This window comes from Gobio gobio, assembly GCF_949357685.1.
Source record: "Gobio gobio genome assembly, chromosome: 25".
In the NCBI taxonomy this organism is placed as follows: domain Eukaryota; kingdom Metazoa; phylum Chordata; class Actinopteri; order Cypriniformes; family Gobionidae; genus Gobio; species Gobio gobio.
Window position 1 is genome coordinate 6,311,313 of NC_137121.1, and position 20,782 is coordinate 6,332,094.

Genomic DNA, 20,782 nt, shown 5'->3' on the forward strand with positions numbered 1-20,782 from the left:
ATACAATTGAGTTAAATTAGTTACAAATGGGTTTACATGCGATTAGTGACCTACTGTAGAAACAGAATCTTTATTATCTGCCCAAAATCTGCGTAAATTAAGTTGCTTAGTTTGGTTTGATATTTGTTTGTGACATAAACAAAGGGTTTTTCAAACTGAGGACCACAAACTTAAGAGAAAAACAGTGCAATTCCTGTCCCTGAAAACATTTAAAATACAGTGCTTCCTCTTCTAGGTTTTCATGGTGTAATATTACAGCTTCCTCGCCGTTGGTTAACCGAGTACTTTGAGGAAGCCCTTTTAATGAAACACACCAATTTAACAGTTTAAATCTTGACTTTATTTGAAATAACATCCACAACTCAGTGCAGCTAGAGAAGACACATTATGAAGCAGTGCGGATGAGTGTGTACACGTGTTTGTGGCACACAGATCAGTAAATGCACTACATAGAAATTATTATTACCATTATTATTATTATTATTATTACAGTATTGCTATATCCCCTCCCCTTGGCGTGTCTTGAGCCACTGATTTCCAATCAGCCTCAAGTCTCGGGAGAGTCGAACTGGATTGCAATATCCGATTTGTAAAGAGTCCTCCTTATCATTGACTTAAAAGCTTTTCCCTCAAACCGAGTCCTTTGCATTAAACGTTATAAGTTCCTGAGATCTTTCCATGGTATTATTGAGCCAAGTTTGGTCATTGTAGAAATACAACACTGTTAAAATTTCACATCTTATCTAGGAAATGAAATTATCCACTGAAGAAAAGGAAGAAAAAAAAAAACGGGAAAGGCAAAAAACCGAACGGAACGAACAAAGTAAAGAGAGACGTAAATAATTACAGTTAATTATGACTGGCCCATCTCCAAGTGGACCAATAAGATGACAGAATTTGCTCTCTTCAAGCCCCTCCCCCAGGCAGACATGCTCACTAGCACCTCCAGCTCCGATTGGCTGGAAAATCCGCCCATCAGGCCCCAGTCGGCCCAAGCTGGGAGAGTGTGTCTTTGTCCCTCTCCCTTTTCTTTTAAATTCACCCAGTCTTTTCTGTCTTTCGTCTTCAGTCTCCTCAGGTTTTTCTCATCATTCGCCGCGTTTGCCAGGCTTGGAACTTGTTGTACGCAGCCTGAAGCATTTCCTCCAGGTGGCCCGTTAGCTTTTGCAATAAGAAAACACAGGAAATTACTATGTAGTTCCACTGTAAGTGCATCAGAATATTAATAAATGGCCAAAAATATCAAAAAGCACTGTTTATATATGGTATAATACACAAATAACACCAGAAATTAGACACTTTAAATCTCAAATAGCATACATTTTAGTGCGGAAGAATTAAAATATGTAGTTTAACAAAAGTATATGTTATAACATAGCACATGTTTTCTTTCAAGAGCTGCTTTACAGCAGAACTGAACTGAAAAATCATTGTTTTCCTGTTTATCCCTGTAACTCAGGCTCTGGTATTAAGATTTAAGTCGATCGGATCACAAGTAGACGAGGGAGACACATTCCCGTTTACACCTGGTGTTTAAATCCGTCGCTTTTGTCCACTTTCATCCACTTCTGTCCTGATTTCTGAGGGGAGGGTCTATGGGCGGGTAAATGTATGGGCTTTTTCAGATCTTTCCATCTAATGGATGAGATAAGCTCACACAATTTAAATATGAACGCATCCGGAGACGACGGAAAAACACACGGAGAACATCAGCTTTAGTTTCTGCTCTGACAGACACAAGACCAGCCGAACGCTGTGAGTGTGTGTTAGAAATCAGGGATGGAGAGAGAACATTGAGTTTGGGACGTTTTTCATCTTCAGACCAAACTTGGGTCTCCAGCCGACAAAGTTTAAATCCTGTTTGGCTAGCGCGCAGCCCATAATGTTTCGGTCAGTAGGCGGAGAGTAGGGGGTCATTTAGTGTTGTCCATTTCTAATCCGATAAACCAAATGTTTCTTAATGCCAGGTGTAAACTAGAGGCAGAGATTTTTCCGGGAATCCCAGGGGATGGGGAACAAAATCACTATTAATCACGTGATTGGGACGGGAGCGGAATTTTTTTTACTGGGAATCGTAATAACACTATGATACCATCTATACAAATATACTGTTTAAATAAATTAACTATACGTTTTAATGTTGAACTCAATTCTAGTTGCCCTGTCTCTTTATGCTCTCCTGTTTGCTTTGGTGTGGCTGGTTCAGTGAATGACGTGCTCCAATAATATAAGAGAAAGGAGGCTTCCCCGTGCACTTTGTAGCCGCGAAAATCATCATCAAAATGGAGTCAGACATGAAAGCCACGCTGCAACGACTACTGTTGGAAAATGTCAGTTGTGCTCACTGACATTTTAGGGCAGTCTGAAGTAACCAAAAAGAAGGCATGAAAACGGCTTAAGCCAGCTGCAAGACATTTAATGCGCGCGCGCGCGTGTGTGTGTCTGCATAGATGATGTACGTGGAATTTAATGTGTGTGCATCGTTATTATATTGAACTGAATGCCATCTTAAACTAAAACTACATTTTGGGGTTTTATTCAACTGGGCATGGGCATGCTGTGATCTGTACTGAATATTTTACTGTAACTGACAGATTCCTGCCCAAAAAAAACACAACACGGGAGTGAGAGGGAACGGGAGCCATTCTTCTGGGATTGGGACAGGACGGGAATTTTCCCCAGTTTTTTCGTGGGATTGGGATGGGACAGGATTTTTTTTTGAAAATCCACTCCCGTGTCACTCTCTAGTGTAAACATGGCCAAAGATCACAACTCTGACTAATTTTAAGACCATCTAGAATTGTATAATCATGACCACATTTTTTGTGTTCATATAGCAACAAGGGGTGGGAATCTTAAGGCACTTAACGATTCGATCCGATTCCGATTCTGGGAGTAACGATCCGATTCCCAAAATGATTCTTAACATACATTTTCGGTAACTAATAATCCTGCTGTGCAAATACATGAACTTTACATTTTAACCAAAATTGAAGCTAATATGTGTTTTGTTTTTAGTTAGAATATCTGTTTGACAGTATTGCCATATTAAAAATGATTATGAAGATTTATTTCAATACTTTTATTTTATTAGCAAAGTTATATTCAAGATTAACAAGCTCTAATGACATATAGTAAGCCATACAATTGCAAAGAGCAATCATTAAGAATAAACAGTTCTCAATTTACAACTAAGTGTGACAATTTTTCAGTCTTTAAAGCAAAAAAAAAAGTTTATTTTGGTTAGAGCCACAAAAAAATCTTTAAAACATAGGCTAATGCAGAAGATAAATAACTTTAGCTCTCGCTGAGAAGCCAAATTCAGTGTGTGCGCATAACATCTCACATGAGAAAACCTGCCGAGCTGCAACAGTCATGAGACATTTAACCAATCACTCGCCAAAACTAAGTCTTTGTTCAGAATTTTCCATTCGTTTGAAACATTGTGCAGTAGTTCAGCAATATTCGATAAGTCATTCCAAAAATTATGCCACGGATGTTGTTGGGTTTATGTCCCGGCCAACGCATCGGAGACATAGGAGTGTTATTAAGCATTAATGGAATAACTTCGTTATTTTGGCTCAGAATTTCGTTTGTTTGAAATATGAACTTAATTTAGAAATGCTTTTGAAATTAAAAACTTTGCATTTAATAAGCAAAATACATACAGTGGTGAAGTGGCCGTTTGAATTGAACACAGAATCGATTCTGAATTTTTGAGAATCGATTCTGAATTTTTGAGAATCGATTCTGAATTTTTGAGAATCGATTCTGAATTTTTGAGAATCGATTCTGAATCGTTGGATAACAAATCGACTATGACTTTTGCCTTAATGAACTCCTAATTACTGCTTATTAATAGTTAGTAAGGTAGTTATGTTTAGGCATTGGGTGGGATTTAGGGATGTAGAATAAGGCATTAATATGTGCTTTATAAGTACTAATAAACAGCCAATATCTTAGCAATATGCATGTTTATAAGCAAATAGTTGATAGTGAGAATTGGACCCTAAACTAAAGTGTTATCAAAAATTCAAAAGCAAAATTGTTCAGTCTAAAATGCCCGAAGATCAGAGGGTTAAACAGCACTCCCCACACAATTCTGGAAATGATCAATTCTGACGAGCATTAATTATTCATGTGTACTCTAAGTAGAAACCATTAAAGTAAATGGAGGGGGTGTGGTCAGGGGCGTGGCCTTACGTTAGTGCTCAAGTACTGCCGTTGGATCTTGTCTTGAAAGGGGCGGAGCTTCGTCAACTGGAATCTCTCCAGGTTAGATTTCATCTTTATCACCTGTATGCAGGAGGGAGGGACTGATAAAACGAATCATGCTACAACAAAACAACGCAAGTGTACAAATATACTATATTATTGAAGTGATTGCAGGTGCACTTCTTGACCTTCTCCTCCAGGAAAGGACTGCTGACGGGGAAACAGGACCAGAAGTGTCGGAGCAGCTCCCCAGCGGCAGTGTATAAGTGCTTCAGCTCGCCCTGAACATCGGTGGGCACTAATTCTATATAAATACACACAAAGAATGAATAGATCAAGTTAATGGACAGGGAAATGCACCAAGGTCCGAACCGAAGTTCATGTTTTGATACATTTTATACATTCGGTTAGTTTTGGTTTGGTTCACATTGCAGTTATGCGAGCGCACTAAAGAACTTTACATGACACACTTGTGTCCACTCGTCTTCATCATGTGGGCGGCATCTGGACATTGATTGGTTTGTAAACGGACGTGCGTCTGACGTCAGCGTCTTTGACCAGATGAATGAACGGATGCATATCGTTGCCACTAGTGAACTATAGCATTGCTTGACTATTTTCTTTTCGTTACGTTTAAAAGTGGACATTTCAAGCTTTATATTCACATATTTCTCATGTCTGTGAGACGAGTAGCTGCTGAGTTTGGGTTTATTTGAGACGCTCCAGTTCATGTGCAAAGCATGTGATCGCTCCCGCGATTATTGTCTGCTATAGACTATTTGCTTCTTATTTATTAAATCCAGGCAATTATCTGATTAAACGTTGATTAAAATTAAGATACAATTTATACGAAACGAAATTCACATTAAAGAAAGGCTTTCTAAGCAAAATCATACAAAATTTCTTTCAAAATCATTTCTGTCTTCTGACATTTTGCGCATCTTTTCACTTTTCATAAACAATGTAGCCTAGATTGAATTTAAAAATAACATTATAATATTTAAAAATAAATAGGAAGTTCCTGTAAATGCTCTGAAAGTCCGAACCATACAGAAAATGCTTTCACACTAGAAACGAACCGAACCTTTGTTCAGTTTGATTCGGACCGAGAATACCTCTTTTCGTCTGACCAAATTTCGTCTGTTTGGTACGGGGGAAGTTTCACAACTGTAATTTTGATTAAAATCCGGACCAAACAAGGTAGGTGTGAAAGCGCCCTTAAAAATGCCTGCTTTAAACGTCTTGCAATAGCAGAGTGCATTAAAGTCTCAGCTGAGGGTACATTTGATATGGTTATAATGGGATGAATAGGTCAAACACTGACGGTTAATGGTCTGTTGGCCTCCACCCTGCATCAGAACCCCTCCAGGCGACAGCGCTGTGATGGCGGAGCTCGCCACACTGCTTGACATCACCTGAAACACGCCAGAAAATAAAACACAGACTACAATACAAGTTTCAAACTTGTACCCACACATCCACATCAGCGTCTCACGGGTGTACCTGCGTCAGGCGGGGTTTATAGTTCCTCATCTCCTGCTGGATAATGCTGATGGAGTTGATAATGTCCTGACTGGTGGAATAATGCTGCGACTGCAACGGAGTCGGGCCGTGGGAATATCTTAAAAATGTAAAGATACTTAATATGAAGATCTGTAGATTATCCAAACATCTACACGGTGTCTGGAAGATACAGAATAAAGGCGCTGTGTGTTTACCGGTCTGATTTCTTCAGGTTCAGAGCGATGGTCTTACGCCCAGACTCACCCTGAAGGTCATCATATTCTATAGCTTCCTGTAATTTCACCTGAAGAGTCACAAAACAACATGAGAATCTAGTTTTGATGCTGTTAAGTAAGTCACGACTTCAAACCACGACTCAGTAGCGTTCCAGGCAAAGTCACGCAAAGTCACGCCTGAGCGCAAGGAATTGTGGTAGCTAGACGTAAACAAAGCATGACGGATCGTACAGGGCTCATTTACACTCATTTCTATCGCCAAAGGTAGTTAATCCTTGCTTATTTGGAGAAAAAAACAGCACTATGGCAAGAGAAGCTGTTATACCTTTTATTTAACGTTTTTTGTATATTTGGAAATGCATTTGGTATTGATTTATGTGTACAACTTCCATAAACACCGCATCCATAGGGGCTGCCATTGCCGTTTCGCGGGCTATGTGACATGAGAGCGTAAAAACCGGGATCTAGTACAAGTTCACGGGTGGGAAGTCACGGGTTTGACTGCCGTTCCAGTGCACTTTCACAGGTAGAAGGTTGGGAAAAACACGGGTTATGGGTTGCCTGGAACGCAACATTATTCACATTAAAAACGGCTAAAACACAGCTGAGCAGCTAAAGATGAAACAGAAGGAAATCCGCTATTATTATTAACGTTTTTTTAATTAAATGAATACAAAAATATATGCACACAATTAAAATATCAAGTATTTATAATAATAATAATAATAATATAAAACAACATATTATAAAAAAAGTATTATTAAAGTTGTTGTTATGATTATTATGACCATTATTATTATTTTATTTTTATTCTATTTCACAGAATTCAATAATCATTCAGTATATATATATTTATTTTAAATAGATTGTTCCAAAATGCATATAATAATAATAATAATAATAATAATAATAATAATAATAATAATAATAATAATAATAACAATTCATGATTCTGAGATAAAACGTTTTATGGCTAAAATTATGGCATAAAATATAGGGATAAAAGTCGTGATGATGACAAAAGTTGAAATTATGAGATAAACGTAATTATGACAGTGAAATGATGACAAAAAGACAGAATTGACAATAAAAAAACAATTATGAGACAGAAATAATTAACGAAAAATCATAATTATGACAAAAACGCTTTTTGACTTAATTTCAAAATATGGATAATTGTTACATTTAAAATTTAATTATTATTTATTATAATAATAGTATTTATAAAGTTACAGTAATTCGCTTTGTATCGTGCCTAACAACATCCATTAGCCCTTGTTATGGACAAGCTCGAGTGGCGTTTCACCTTTTTGAGTGGCGGCTGGAAGAAATCTGAATCTCTGGAGTTCCCATCAGTGCTGCTGGTCTCACTGGCTTGGTCACTGGGAGCGTCCCTGTATAACACATACATACACACACACACACACACACACACACACACACACACACACACACACACACACACACACACACACACACACACACACACACACACACACACACACACACACACACACACACACACACACACACACACACACACACACACACACACACACACACACACACACACACACACACACACACACACACACACACACAGAATATTAAATCTGTGACACAACAAACACCCAAACTCCGCTGTTGAGATGCTTACGCTTTGCGTAGGCCGGCCGCCAGCACCATGGCACTGTGGTGGTTGAAGCGTTTGATTATGGCGGAGTTGCTGTTCTCTCTCAGTGATTTGTTTGAGGGGTTTGATGTAGTGGGAACTGTAGCTGTGCCGTAACCCTTCAGAGACACACAGAGAGATCCAGTTTCACCAAACAATCCTACACACAGAAGAACTGTCATTTAAAGTCCAACATCACTCACCTCATCTAATGTCTTATCCTCGAGTGAAAGCAGATCCACCATGGGGTTCTTCACTCCTTGGTTCACCATAGATTTCTGGCCTGTGAATACACAAACTCCATCAGAATACAACTCACGCATTTAACACGCTCAGATAAAGTCCATGGAAGATTCCTTCAGAGTATACACTCACCTAAAGGATTATTAGGAACACCTGTTTAATTTCTTATTAATGCAATTATCTAATCAACCAATCACATGGCAGTTGCTTCAATGCATTTAGGGGTTTGGTCCTGGTCAAGACAATCTCCTGAACTCCAAACTGAATGTCAGAATGGGAAAGAAAGGAGATTTAAGCAATTTTGAGCGTGGCATGGTTGTTGGTGCCAGACGGGCCGGTCTGAGTATTTCACAATCTGCTCAGTTACTGGGATTTTCACGCACAACCATTTCTAGGGTTTACAAAGAATGGTGTGAAAAGGGAAAAGCATCCAGTATGCGGCAGTCCTGTGGGCGAAAATGCCTTGTTGATGCTAGAGGTCAGAGGAGAATGGGCAGACTGATTCAAGCTGATAGAAGAGCAACTTTGACTGAAATAACCACTCGTTACAGCCGAGGTATGCAGCAAAGCATTTGTGAAGCCACAACACGCACAACCTTGAGGCGGATGGGCTACAACAGCAGAAGACCCCACCGGGTACCACTCATCTCCACTACAAATAGGAAAAAGAGGCTACAATTTGCACGAGCTCAACAAAATTGGACAGTTGAAGACTGGAAAAAAGTTGCCTGGTCTGATGAGTCTCGATTTCTGTTGAGACATTCAGATGGTAGAGTCAGAATTTGGCGTAAAAAGAATGAGAACATGGATCCATCATGCCTTGTTACCACTGTGCAGGCTGGTGGTGGTGGTGTAATGGTGTGGGGGATGTTTTCTTGGCACACTTTAGGCCCCTTAGTGCCAATTGGGCATCGTTTAAATGCCACGGCCTACCTGAGCATTGTTTCTGACCATGTCCATCCCTTTATGACCACCATGTCCCCATCCTCTGATGGCTACTTCCAGCAGGATAATGCTCCATGTCACAAAGCTCCAATCATTTCAAATTGGTTTCTTGAACATGACAATGAGTTCACTGGACTAAAATGGCCCCCACAGTCACCAGATCTCAACCCAATAGAGCATCTTTGGGATGTGGTGGAACGGGAGCTTCGTGCCCTGGATGTGCATCCCACAAATCTCCATCAACTGCAGATGCTCTCCTATCAATATGGGCCAACATTTCTAAAGAATGCTTTCAGCACCTTGTTGAATCAATGCCACGTAGAATTAAGGCAGTTCTGAAGGCGAAAGGGGGTCAAACACAGTATTAGTGTGTGTTCCTAATAATCCTTTAGGTGAGTGTATAAGATCTTAAAACAGTAACAGCACTACATAGGTGCGCTACCCTTCTCGTCCTGTTTGGCACACTCAGAGAAGATGTCCTGCTGGCCTGTGTTGATCCGATCCCTGTGGAAGTAATGAGACTGAAAGAAGCGCGTCCAGAACTCCTTCTCCGTCATGTTGTGAGGAACGTTCTCAGCGTATTTCTGCTTGACTGTAATCAAAGACAAGAGACAGACAGAAAAGGGTCATATTCAACACTTTACAACTAATTCAAGCATTTTATTTGTCCCCTAAAGTCTCTGTTTCTGGTACAAAACAGTCATAAATTCCAAGGGTGTTTTCACACCTGAGCATTTTTGTTTCAGAACCTGGTCCCTTGGTTCGGTTCGTTTAGGCATATGTGAACATGGCAATCGTGCTCGGATCCGCACCAAAACAACGAGGTGGTCTCGGCCCTCTGGGGCGGTGCGCTTGAGGTATGAACGCAATCTGACCCAAGGGACCAAATGGTATTATAATTCATAACAGGAAATGAAAACCAAAAGAGCACCTCATCATCTTAAAATTAAGTGTAAATGCGCTTCTCTTTGCGAGAATGCTGTCTTGATAAAGCCTTGAGTGTGTCTTGAAACACTTCTAGACAGAGCTGGGAGATCCAGAGAGAGCGTTTGAATTTGCTGCACGAATGTAGTATATAATTTAATAGCGGGAATGGCGGCTACATTCTGACCAAAACTGATCAATAAGAGGACGGTTGTACTCACATGTGACTTGCATAAACACATTTTGGTACGCTTTGAAAGCTTGCCTTGTAAAAGCGAACCGAAACAAGAAAAAATTGCAACATTGTAACAAATTAAGTCCGAGAATTATGAGGAAAAAGTCTAATTATGAGAATATGAGAAAGTAATAATTATGACATAAGTTGAAACTTTGACAAAAGCCATAATTATGACTTCTCATAATTATGTTTCACCTAGGCATGATTTTTTTCTCTTATATGTGGCGGATATAGGCTTCCATACAGAATGCAATGTGAGAAGCTCAATGATAAAAAAGAGAGAGAAGCATAATTCAATACCTAAAGGTATCCATAAAAAAGCATTATGTATTTTTATGCATATTAGAGTATCACACCATTAGCTGTGTTAACTGTGGCAAAACATGATGGGATCAATTGTGAACATATTAGTTTATAAATGAGTTCTAAATCAGTCAATTATGAGGATCAATATCAGTTCGGATGCCAACTTATAAGGGAGCTGCCTATGTTTGAAGGGTTTGAAACAGACACATCAGAGATCGTTTGAGCACAATCTTTATCACATATCTCACCTGTAGGGTACGTTCTGAAGATCGACTCGATGATGTCAGAGGTCAGATTGTACCGCAGGCCGTTGCAGCCGTCAGTCTGTGGTCTGATGTCGGCCTGTAACCATCATGAGGTGAATTTACATTGTAAATGTTAAATCACGATGATTATTATGAGTGATACATCTGTGCACATCATTATTTTTTTTATTCATGTGGACTCGTAATCTTTAATCAAAAACATTAAAAGCCTCCAAAAGACATGTTCTCTTCATGACGTGTGTCTCTGACTGCAAAACTGTGTCCATACAGTTAGCAATGCCCAATCCAATCAATTCCAGGCCAAAATCAGGTCCCGCCCTACATTTTTTCTCATCCCAGAAGCCATTTCCCTTGGATATACATTGCAATAGGGAAGAAAAGCCCATCACAAATTCAATTTCATGCCGACTTTAGCCTTGTGGTACATTTAAACTCACCAGGAAGGCAGCAGAGATGCCCACTTCCTGTTTGTTGTTGATAGCGAGGGAGTGCTCCACAGAATTCAGACTCAGCCGATTGGCCCAGAACTCCTCAGCGCTGATCACCTGACTCACCACTAAGTCCTTATAGAGCTGGAACAGAACAGGGTCTTCCTGCAACATCCTGAAACATAAAGCATCAGCTGGAGGTCAAGCAATATTTAGGTGGCCAATTTGCCGATGTTAAAGTGAAATTAGGGTTGGGCCGATAGACTATCGCCGAAAACTGACAGACATCCCAACGTAGAGCCGGCATCGTGATTCCTCCGCGCAAATGATGAAACCGTTTCCGACAACAATACACATTACATTCAAAATGAACACAATTTAAACACTGAAGATTTTATTGTGCAAAAACGCCAAATTAAAGGCTACTAGAGGTTTGTGGTAATGATATTTCAGCACTATATCCTCTAGTAGTATCCAAACGCGCTTCAAAAAAATGGAACATTTTGTAACAAATTAAGTCCACGTTTCGGAACAAAACAAACGATCTATAGGTGAGAAAACTACTTTTTTGAGACTTAAAACAGGCTACTATACCTTTAAGATTAACTTAATGTAAATGACATTTGCTATGATTGATTTGACCATCTTTTTGGGAAATTCTAACATGTATCCATCGGAAGACATCATAAATGTGACAAATTTTATGTATAAATTATAACTTCTCTGATAATTACGATTTACTTAAGCATGATATTCTGTGGTAGAAATTAGGAAATTATGACAAAACGTCACAAATTATGAGGAAAAAGTCATAATTATGAGAATATGAGTTGAAACTTTGACAAAAGCTATAATTATGACAAATATTATGTAGAAATTATTACTTGTATCTCATAATTATGATTTATTTAAGCATTATATTTTTTCTTATGTGGTAAAAATGAGTCAATTATGACAAAACGTCACAAATTATGAGGAAAGTGTCATAATTACGAGAATATGAGAAAGTAATAATTATGACATAAGTTGAAACTTTGACAAAAGCCATAATTATGACAAATATTATGTAGAAATTATTACTTGTATCTCATAATTATGATTTACCTAAGCATGATATTTTTTCTTATGTGGTAGAAATGAGGAAATTATGACAAAACGTCACGAATTATGAGGAACTAACCCAATGATATTCAAATGGCAGACTGTGGTCCGGACCCCTGGCATGTTTCCATCCGGACCACGAGACCATGCACCATTTTCCTGTTTCTAGTTGGAGTGAGCAGAGCATCAAAACAGCGGTGCGGATCACACCACAAGCACTCAGATGGTCTGTGGTATTGATATTTCTGCACTATATCCTCTAGTAGCATCCAAACGCGCTTCATTCAAGCCCTTTCAGCTCCTTGCGTGTTCTCTCTTTCTCCACATTAGCGGAGCTTACCGCCATCGTCCATCGTTTCACCGTAGACTAGTGTTGTCACGATACTGGAATTTCTAACTTCGATACAATACCTAACAAAGTATCGATATTCAATACCATTTTCGATACCAGGGGGAAAAACGCTGCATAAACTGTCAAATAGATATTTTTAATATCATTTCTTTTTTTGTCCGTCTATTGAAAGTCTAGGCGATTAAAAATTTCTTCTGAAGAGATCACTTTATATGATAAAGCTTTTAAGGTTTTTCTCATATATAAACGTTGATCAATTACCCTTGCAATTATCTCACAAATATTTGCAAACTAATTGTGTTGCAATAGCTTACATACAAGACAAGGAAGCTTGATTTCAAATTCAACTTAAAAAGACGAGTAAACAGTAATAAAATAAGAACAAATAAACAAATAAATACAATAGAATAAAGATACAAATGAAATAGACTGCTTTATTGTTTCAGGTAGGTCTACCACCATTCAGGTAAGAAACTGAATATAAAAACAAGGTAATAAAATTTAAAATAACATTGGATAGTCTTCATTGTAAAAAATGAAATACAGATGAATCCATTAGAGTTACACAAGTTAATCAGTCAAGAGCAGCAAGTGATCGTTTGTCTTTTTGTAGTTTGAATAATAAATACCTGCTGTCCCTTTAAGACCTGACGCACTCATGGATCCCAAACACTGTTCCTGTTACACATTCTTCCTGAACTGTTTACGACTGTGTTTACGTGAATACTCACCAAGATGGGCATTGAGAATTTTTTTTAGTGTATTTGACCATTAATAAGAGCTAATTTTTGCACTTGTATGTCAGAGATGGTTGGACTATGTGTGTGTGCGCTTCAGATGCGAGCGCGAAATCTGCGGGAATTAGTAGAATTAATGTTATGTGCAATCCCGCGCGAAATTCAGACCGGTCACACCAATAGTAACACGCGGTCATGAGGAAAAATCCAGCAGAACACGCGTTCGCCGTGTTCAGAGGGTTAACCGGACTGCATGAGAGGGTGTGTGTCAACTCGCTCTCGGTCGGAGAGGAGTATCGATACTGTAGAAAATGAGTATCGTATCGTTTCAATATCGATACATATCGATATATGGATATTTTTGACAACACTACTGTCGACATTGTCTGATGGCAATTTTGTAGACGTCGCCCAACCCTAAGTGGCATACAATTTAATGATGGCAAATGAGATGTATTCAAAACTTCACCTGTTCTTCTCCTCCAGCTCTTTATTGGCTTTCTTCTTGAACTTGGGCAGGAGCTGCTGTAGGAGCTCTTTGGTGGCGTCCCTGTCCTTCAGTGCTGTGCTCTCATTGGCGAAATGAAAGGTGGTGCTTTCTCCAGTGTGCAGAATCAGCTGGAGCTGGATCTTTGCCTTACCATCAGGACTGATCTTCTGACCTGCACAAGTCAACAAACAAACAAACAATCAAATATATATAGTGAAGTGAGCAGGAGTAAAGATCTGAGCGACAAGAGCTAAATTGTAATGGCAAGGCAATTGACCTATCGGTAAGCCCCGCCCCCCTTAGTTACTGTTGCTAACTCGGGCAAACAAACGGAGTTGCTATATCTTACAATGTACAGCTGTCAGTGTGAAAACCTTATCCCAAGATGTTTTTGGACACAGATTGTAGCGTATATCCCGTCCGAATGATGGCCAGACTTTTCTGATGGTTTATCAAGTTTATTGCATCGTTATTCACTCCAAAAAATCATCGTAAGAGCTGAACAAACAAAGCATAAGAAGTGTGCATTAACGTGTAATTCACAAACTATCTCTCTCTCCGTTGCATTACATTAACATACACAGCAAATTACACAAAAACACTCACAGTAAACAAACATATACACAGAGCTTATGACTTTTCAAGGGTGCAGTTAATAACTGGTAAACTTTGTATCTGCAAAACAACTCCGATAAACTGCGTGCGAGCTCTTCCTTTCACTACCCGTAGACTATAATACCCATCAAAATATGAGTCCTCCTTATAATACAGATAATGTAGACCTTAAACATATCTCAAATTAAATTAATTTACATATAACCAGTTTAATATGGAGAGGCACTGAAATGTAGACCTTCGTGTTTTTGACCTACAGTGTTAACGTTACATGACGTGAGAACAGTGTTATTTCGGTTTGTATGTTAGCAGGGACTTTAATCGTAACTTAATGAGAGTTTGACAAACAGAAAATCCTCTCAGGATCCCTGGAATCAGAGTTACAGTGCCTCAGGCACAACGTTTTAGCATTTTTGTAGCATAAACACCATCAAACCGATGAGAGCTTCGGATTTTCCAATGTTTCTCTATGGCGCTGACGCCTAAAGATGTCCGAGTTCCGGTCCCAGCGCAACTGATACTCAACTGCTATTGGCTCATCTGCGTTCGAGGGGAGGGGCTTACCGATAGGTCAATTGGGTCAGTGTTCGGCAGTGGTGAGGATTTACCAACAGTGTCTGAGGAGGGACAAACAAACCGGCGACAGAGTGTTGGACGCCCAAGGCTCATCGATGCACGAGGGCAATGAAGGCTATCCCATCTGGTTCGGGCCAGCAGGCGGCCACAAAATTGTAATGATGGTTATGAGCGGAATGTGTCAACACAGTGTATCACACTCAGCTGCGTATGGGTGCCCATGATGACCCCTGACTATCCAATGTTGAAAGCGTTAACAAGTGGGCACGTGAGCATCAGAAATGGACCTTGGAGCAGTGGAAGAAGGTCGCCTGGTCTGATGAGTCCTGTTTTCTTTTACATCACGTGGACAGCCGTGTACATGTGTGCCGTTAACCTGGGGAAGTGATGCACCAGGATCACTGTGGGACGACCAGCTGGTGGAGGGAATGTGATGCTCTGGGCCATGGGCGTCACTAGGCCCTTTTTAAGTGTCCAGCCCCCCCTAAACTTCTGTCCAGCCCCCCTAAAAAAATGTGTGCTTAACCTTTCAAACATTTGAAAGTGGCGGCTTCGTCCCGTCTTTTAATCTGCGTTAATCGGCGTGTTCTTCAATCCGCTGTGGCGGCGAATAGAGCGCACGTCAGAAGCAGAGGTGTGTGTGTTGATCTGAGCCTTATTGGTCTGTCATCGCTCTTCAATGTCAAAATATTTGAGAAAACCAATCAAATCAGAGTAGGCGGGCTTTATGCTCACAGAAGCTGCTGAGGCTGAGCGCGAATTTCAGCAGCACGACTCGACGTCAAGTGCGAGATATGTAAATTAATATTTGACAGCTGCTTCTTTAAGTCAGAAATGTTAAACAAATGACAAATATATTTAGGCAAATTATAAACTTTTGTCTAATTTCACCATTTTGATTTGAAATAGGCCTATGTAATGTCATTTATAATATAATTAACAAACAAGAAATATTAACAAAGCCGTTTTCTTCAAATTAGGCATAAGATTAATAGTAATGAATGTGTGCATATTGTAAATTAATAATTCCATTTGTAGCTCTCTGTAAATAAAAAAGCTCAGCTTTTTTCAGTCTGTATTGGGCATAAGATTAGTAATGAATGTGTGCATATTGTGAATTAATTTAATACATTTAGTTCCCTAGCTTTCCTGGTAGCCTTCAGTAAATTACCATGTCTATGAAAATGATAAATAAAACATATAAATATCAGTTAAACATATGTTTACTTTCTTCACTGACAAAAATGGAAAAACTTTATCAGTCATATCTGCCCACTGACGTGGTTTTCAAGCTGTTGTTATCAAATTTTTTGGCGTTCAGAACATCTTAATATGCACATATGTAGATCATGGAAATCAATATGTTCTCGAGGGGCCATGCCCCCGAGCCTCACATTTGGGATCTCAGTGATTATAAACCTGGCTACATTGTATGATTAAGGGATGTACAATATGGTCATTCAGAATAAGGCATTAATATGTGCTTTATAAGTAAAAGTAATAATAAACAGCCAATGTCCTAATATGTATACTAATAAGCTACTAGTTAATAGTGAGAATTGGACCCTAAACTAAAGTCTTACCATTTTTTTTTTCATACCCTCACTAGGTAGAACAGGTAAACCCAGCCTGATCTGCCGGCGATTTGGTTTCGCCCTGTAACTCTGGAAAGTCTGGAAACCTGTACATTAATTTCTACTGCGTCTGTTACACTTTTGCGGGAACCAATCACAGACTGGCTTATCCACCTGGCGCGCTATTGGCGGTTTTAACACGATGACGGATAGAGAAGCGATGGGTCGTTGCCTGTTGATCCTGCCACACTGCACACGTGGATCAGGAATGGTTTGAGGAACACGATGAAGAGTTCAAGGTGCCCAATGCCGCCAAATTCCCCAGATCTCAATCCAATCAAGCATCTGTGGGATGTGCTGGACCAACAAGTTCAATCCACGGTGGCTCTACCTCGCAAATTACAGGACTATAAGAGCCCACAGGGCACCTTCAAGGGCTCTTGTAGAGTCCACGCCTCGGTGGGACAGCACTGCTTTGGCAGCACATGGAGGACCAACAGCATATTAGGCAGGTGGTCATAATGTTTTGTCTCATCTGTGTATATACTCATACTTATTAACCCCTTAACTGTCACTGTCCGGCTGGCGGGACACCTGGCACTCTTCTTTTGATTGCCTTTTTTTCGTATCATATATTTGAGTAATTATCATAAATTAGGTATCATTTGAAAGCTTACGAACTCAAAATTCATCCTGTGAAAACCGTTTTGAAATCAGACCCCGTTACCATGGAAATGGTACTCTAAATTCTTCTAGCGGGCTCCTCCCCTAGTGGGCGGCGTTGTTTCATATTACAAAATGCATTTTAACTACTTTATAATCAAAATCTTTTCTAATCTTGACAAAACATATTGTCGGAAAGGTCTGAGTCTCAAGGTTCCATATTTGGTGATTGTTTTGTGATGGAAGGGATATTTGGACAGAAATTTACAGGAAACTGCATCAAAAAAACAGTCAATGGAATGTGGTAGAAACTCGATGGCTATTTTTGGTACAGCACCTAAACAAAAAATTTCAATTTTCGTTATATCAACTTCAAATTTGGAACACAACTTTGTTAGACATATGGCTTTGATTTTATAGTAATTTTAGAGTAAAACATTTTTTTTTAAATCTTTATCACAGTATTTTTCATCTACAGCAAATTCAAACTTCCATCACTTTTTCATACTTTCATATTTTGAAATGCTTTCACTTCAGCAATAATCTGCAGTGTCTTCTTTAAAACAAGACCAAACATAGGTCTATATTCTTGAATTTCAGCCCTTTAAGTTTGGATAGTGCATTTTCATGTGTATTCTCAAAAAGGGGGGTGACAGTTGAGACAATTTTAGTCGGATTTTTGATTTCTACATTACCATATTTTATCACTGAACTTGAAACTTTGATAAAAATCGACTTCTCTACGAAGAAAATGATTGGCGTTTCTATGAATCCATGCATAATGTTGGTCTTTTAATGTGTGGTACAGACTCTGCGATTTCAGAAATCCTATCAGATCATTACAAATCACACTGTACGGCATGGATCTAATAAACTTGGGTAGGACATGTATGTAGACTGTACGATGACGACACCTTCAGCATGCGCAAGTGGTTAAAAAATAGAGCAAGATGAATCGCACTTTGGTAACTGTGGTTACGTGCACTGAAAAAAAGAGGAGGAAGTGAAAGAGGATCATATAGACGTGGTCATGGCTAGGGTCATGATGCCAATTTTGCAAATGAAGCTTGAGTTTTAGCGCCATGATCAATACGGCATTTCATGTTGCACTTTTATTGGCTAGTCAGTAGACGTAGATCATGCTAATCTGACTCTTTCAGAATATTATCGCAGGCTATCTTTGGTCACAAGACCGTGACAGCAGCCATCTTTGAACATCTCTCACTGTACGACCACAGAAATCGTCCCGATTGGTCATCTTTCATCTGGGACAGCTCAAAATCACTAAATGTGTACTGTGCATAAGCAGAGGTGGTACACATCACAAATACACATCTATGAACCGGCCAGAATTTTGACCTCACTCACAGGAAGTGATGACGGTCTGCAGAGCTGAAGCGTTCGTCTGATATGAGGTGATATATTTGGATAAATATCGTTGGGTTTCTCTCAGAAACCGATTGTTTCGTGTCTTAAGACATCAATGTGTCGTCACGAGCCGCTGGGTTTAATTTGAAGTTGTCTGTCCATGTTTTTTTTACTCTAATAGAATTAGACCCCATTGACAAGCATTACATGAGTGACACACAGCAACGGTTGGAGTTAAAAATCTTAATTTGTGTTCTACTGAAGAAACGAAGACACCTACATCTTGGATGCCTTGGGGGTGAGCAGATAAACATTCGTTTTTGGGTGAACTATCCCTTTAAGTAAAAATCTGTTTTTAGAACTTTCACTTGTAACGGAGTAATATTTGACCAGTAGTACTTTTACTTTTACTCAAGTAATAGAGCTGTGTACTTTGTCCACCTCTGTGCATAAGGCATTGCTGTAGATATTTTAACACATGTCAAAGGTTGCACCCGTGCCGTTCGTCTACACCAACCAAACCCAAATGAGGTTCTGAAATCTGGGAGGAACTCACAACGGATGTCGGCATACAGGTGGCTGACTGAGAAGCGGTCCTTCCCTTCTGGACCCCAGGCGATCCGCTCCGCCATCAGGTACAGAGTCCCGTCCTGCTTTCTCTGACGGACCCGCTTCACCACCAACAACACCTCCTCGGACAGAGACGCCATGACTACAGACACAAAGGGACGTCCAAACCTCATTAATAATGCAGGACATTCAGATCAAAGATTTATTATGTGAACAAACCTCTCTATTAAAGATAGCTCATTACACAGTTTGAGTTTTGAGAAGGAAATGATGGACTCAAAGCCCATTAAAAACCTGGGAAGGGTTGTGAAGAAGGGTGTGAATGTATCTCAACTCTCAATAATTATAAAAACATGCAGAAATAAGATATTACATCAGATTCAAGACAGCCAATAATCATATTCAGAATTATTCATATTCATAATCAGATCTATTAAGTCAGATATGACAACAGGAATCGAATCAGATCAGATATTAAATCAGATTCATATCAGATGGAGCTAACAGCACTAGCACACATCCCCTATTCTTCCCAAAACCCTTTATTAAAGTCAATTAATTACGACTTCTTCTCAGTATATGTAGAAATGGAGAATCTACATGACAGGGTTTCAATACCAGAGACATTTTAAACACATTGTAAACACATTTAAAGGTGATGAATCTGAAATCTGCACCTGAAAGCTGAACTCACGCTCACAGCCGGTGACTTTAATTAACTGTTTTATTTCAATATAATAAACCCTCACCTGGCGCTCCAAAGCAGCTGAAGCCGAAGCCTCAATATTGATCTTGTGGTAAGCGAAGTGAAATCAGTGTAAATGGGCAGTATTTGTGTTTATTTACAGTCGTTACGGACGCCGTGAGTGACAGCAGCCCTCAGATCCGCCATAGAAACAGAGTGAAGCCGCAAACCGAGACGCGCTTCCTCATAATGGCTGCGAAACACATTTCAAAATTAAAGTCCTGTATCTAGTCAATGGATTCAAGTTTAATACAATTAATAATATAATATAATATAATATAATATAATATAATATAATATAATATAATATAATATAATATAATATAATATAATATAATATAATATAATATAATATAATATAATATAATATAATATAATATAATATAATTAATATAATTAATATAATATAATATAGTATAATTAATATAATTAATATAATATAATATAATATAATATAATTAATAATATAGAAAACAGTATAATGTAATATAGTATAATATAATATAATATAAAAATCATGTAATGTAATATAATTAATAATAATATAGTATAATATAATATAAAAATCATGTAATGTAATATAATTAATAATAAAGAAAACTATATAATGTAATATAATTAATATAAAAACAATATATTATAATGAATAATATAATTTAATAGAATAGAATAAAATAGAATAGATTATAATTAATAATATAAAAATCATATAATGTAATATAATTAATAATATAAAAACAATATATTAGTATAATATAATATAATAAACAACATAATATAATAAAAACAATATAATAAATTAATATAATATAAAAATCATATAATGTATTATAATTAATAATATAGAAAACAGTATAATATAATAAATAATATAATTTAATTGAATGTAATGTAATATAATAGAATATAATTAATAATATAATATACAAATAATGTAATGTAATATAATTAATTTTATAAAAAACAATAGAATATAATTAATAGAATAGAATAGAATTAATAATATAAAAATCAT

The 20,782-nt window shown here is 38.2% G+C and overlaps 1 protein-coding gene across 1 annotated transcript; it reads right to left on the minus strand.

Moving 5' to 3' along the window:
- Positions 1 to 319: 319 nt before the first annotated feature.
- Positions 320 to 19,931, minus strand: gtf2h1 (general transcription factor IIH, polypeptide 1). Its single transcript, XM_079808999.1, has 15 exons — positions 19,772 to 19,931; positions 19,009 to 19,164; positions 13,636 to 13,828; positions 10,986 to 11,151; positions 10,531 to 10,624; positions 9,257 to 9,406; positions 7,830 to 7,909; positions 7,612 to 7,745; positions 7,261 to 7,348; positions 5,934 to 6,022; positions 5,719 to 5,836; positions 5,540 to 5,630; positions 4,404 to 4,519; positions 4,204 to 4,296; positions 320 to 1,161 (listed from the first exon to the last, which is right to left on the minus strand). The coding sequence occupies exons 2-15, from the start codon at positions 19,160 to 19,162 to the stop codon at positions 1,075 to 1,077; spliced, it is 1,653 nt and encodes a 550-aa protein (XP_079665125.1). The 5' UTR covers positions 19,163 to 19,164; positions 19,772 to 19,931; the 3' UTR covers positions 320 to 1,074.
- Between the last annotated feature and the right edge of the window lie 851 nt (positions 19,932 to 20,782).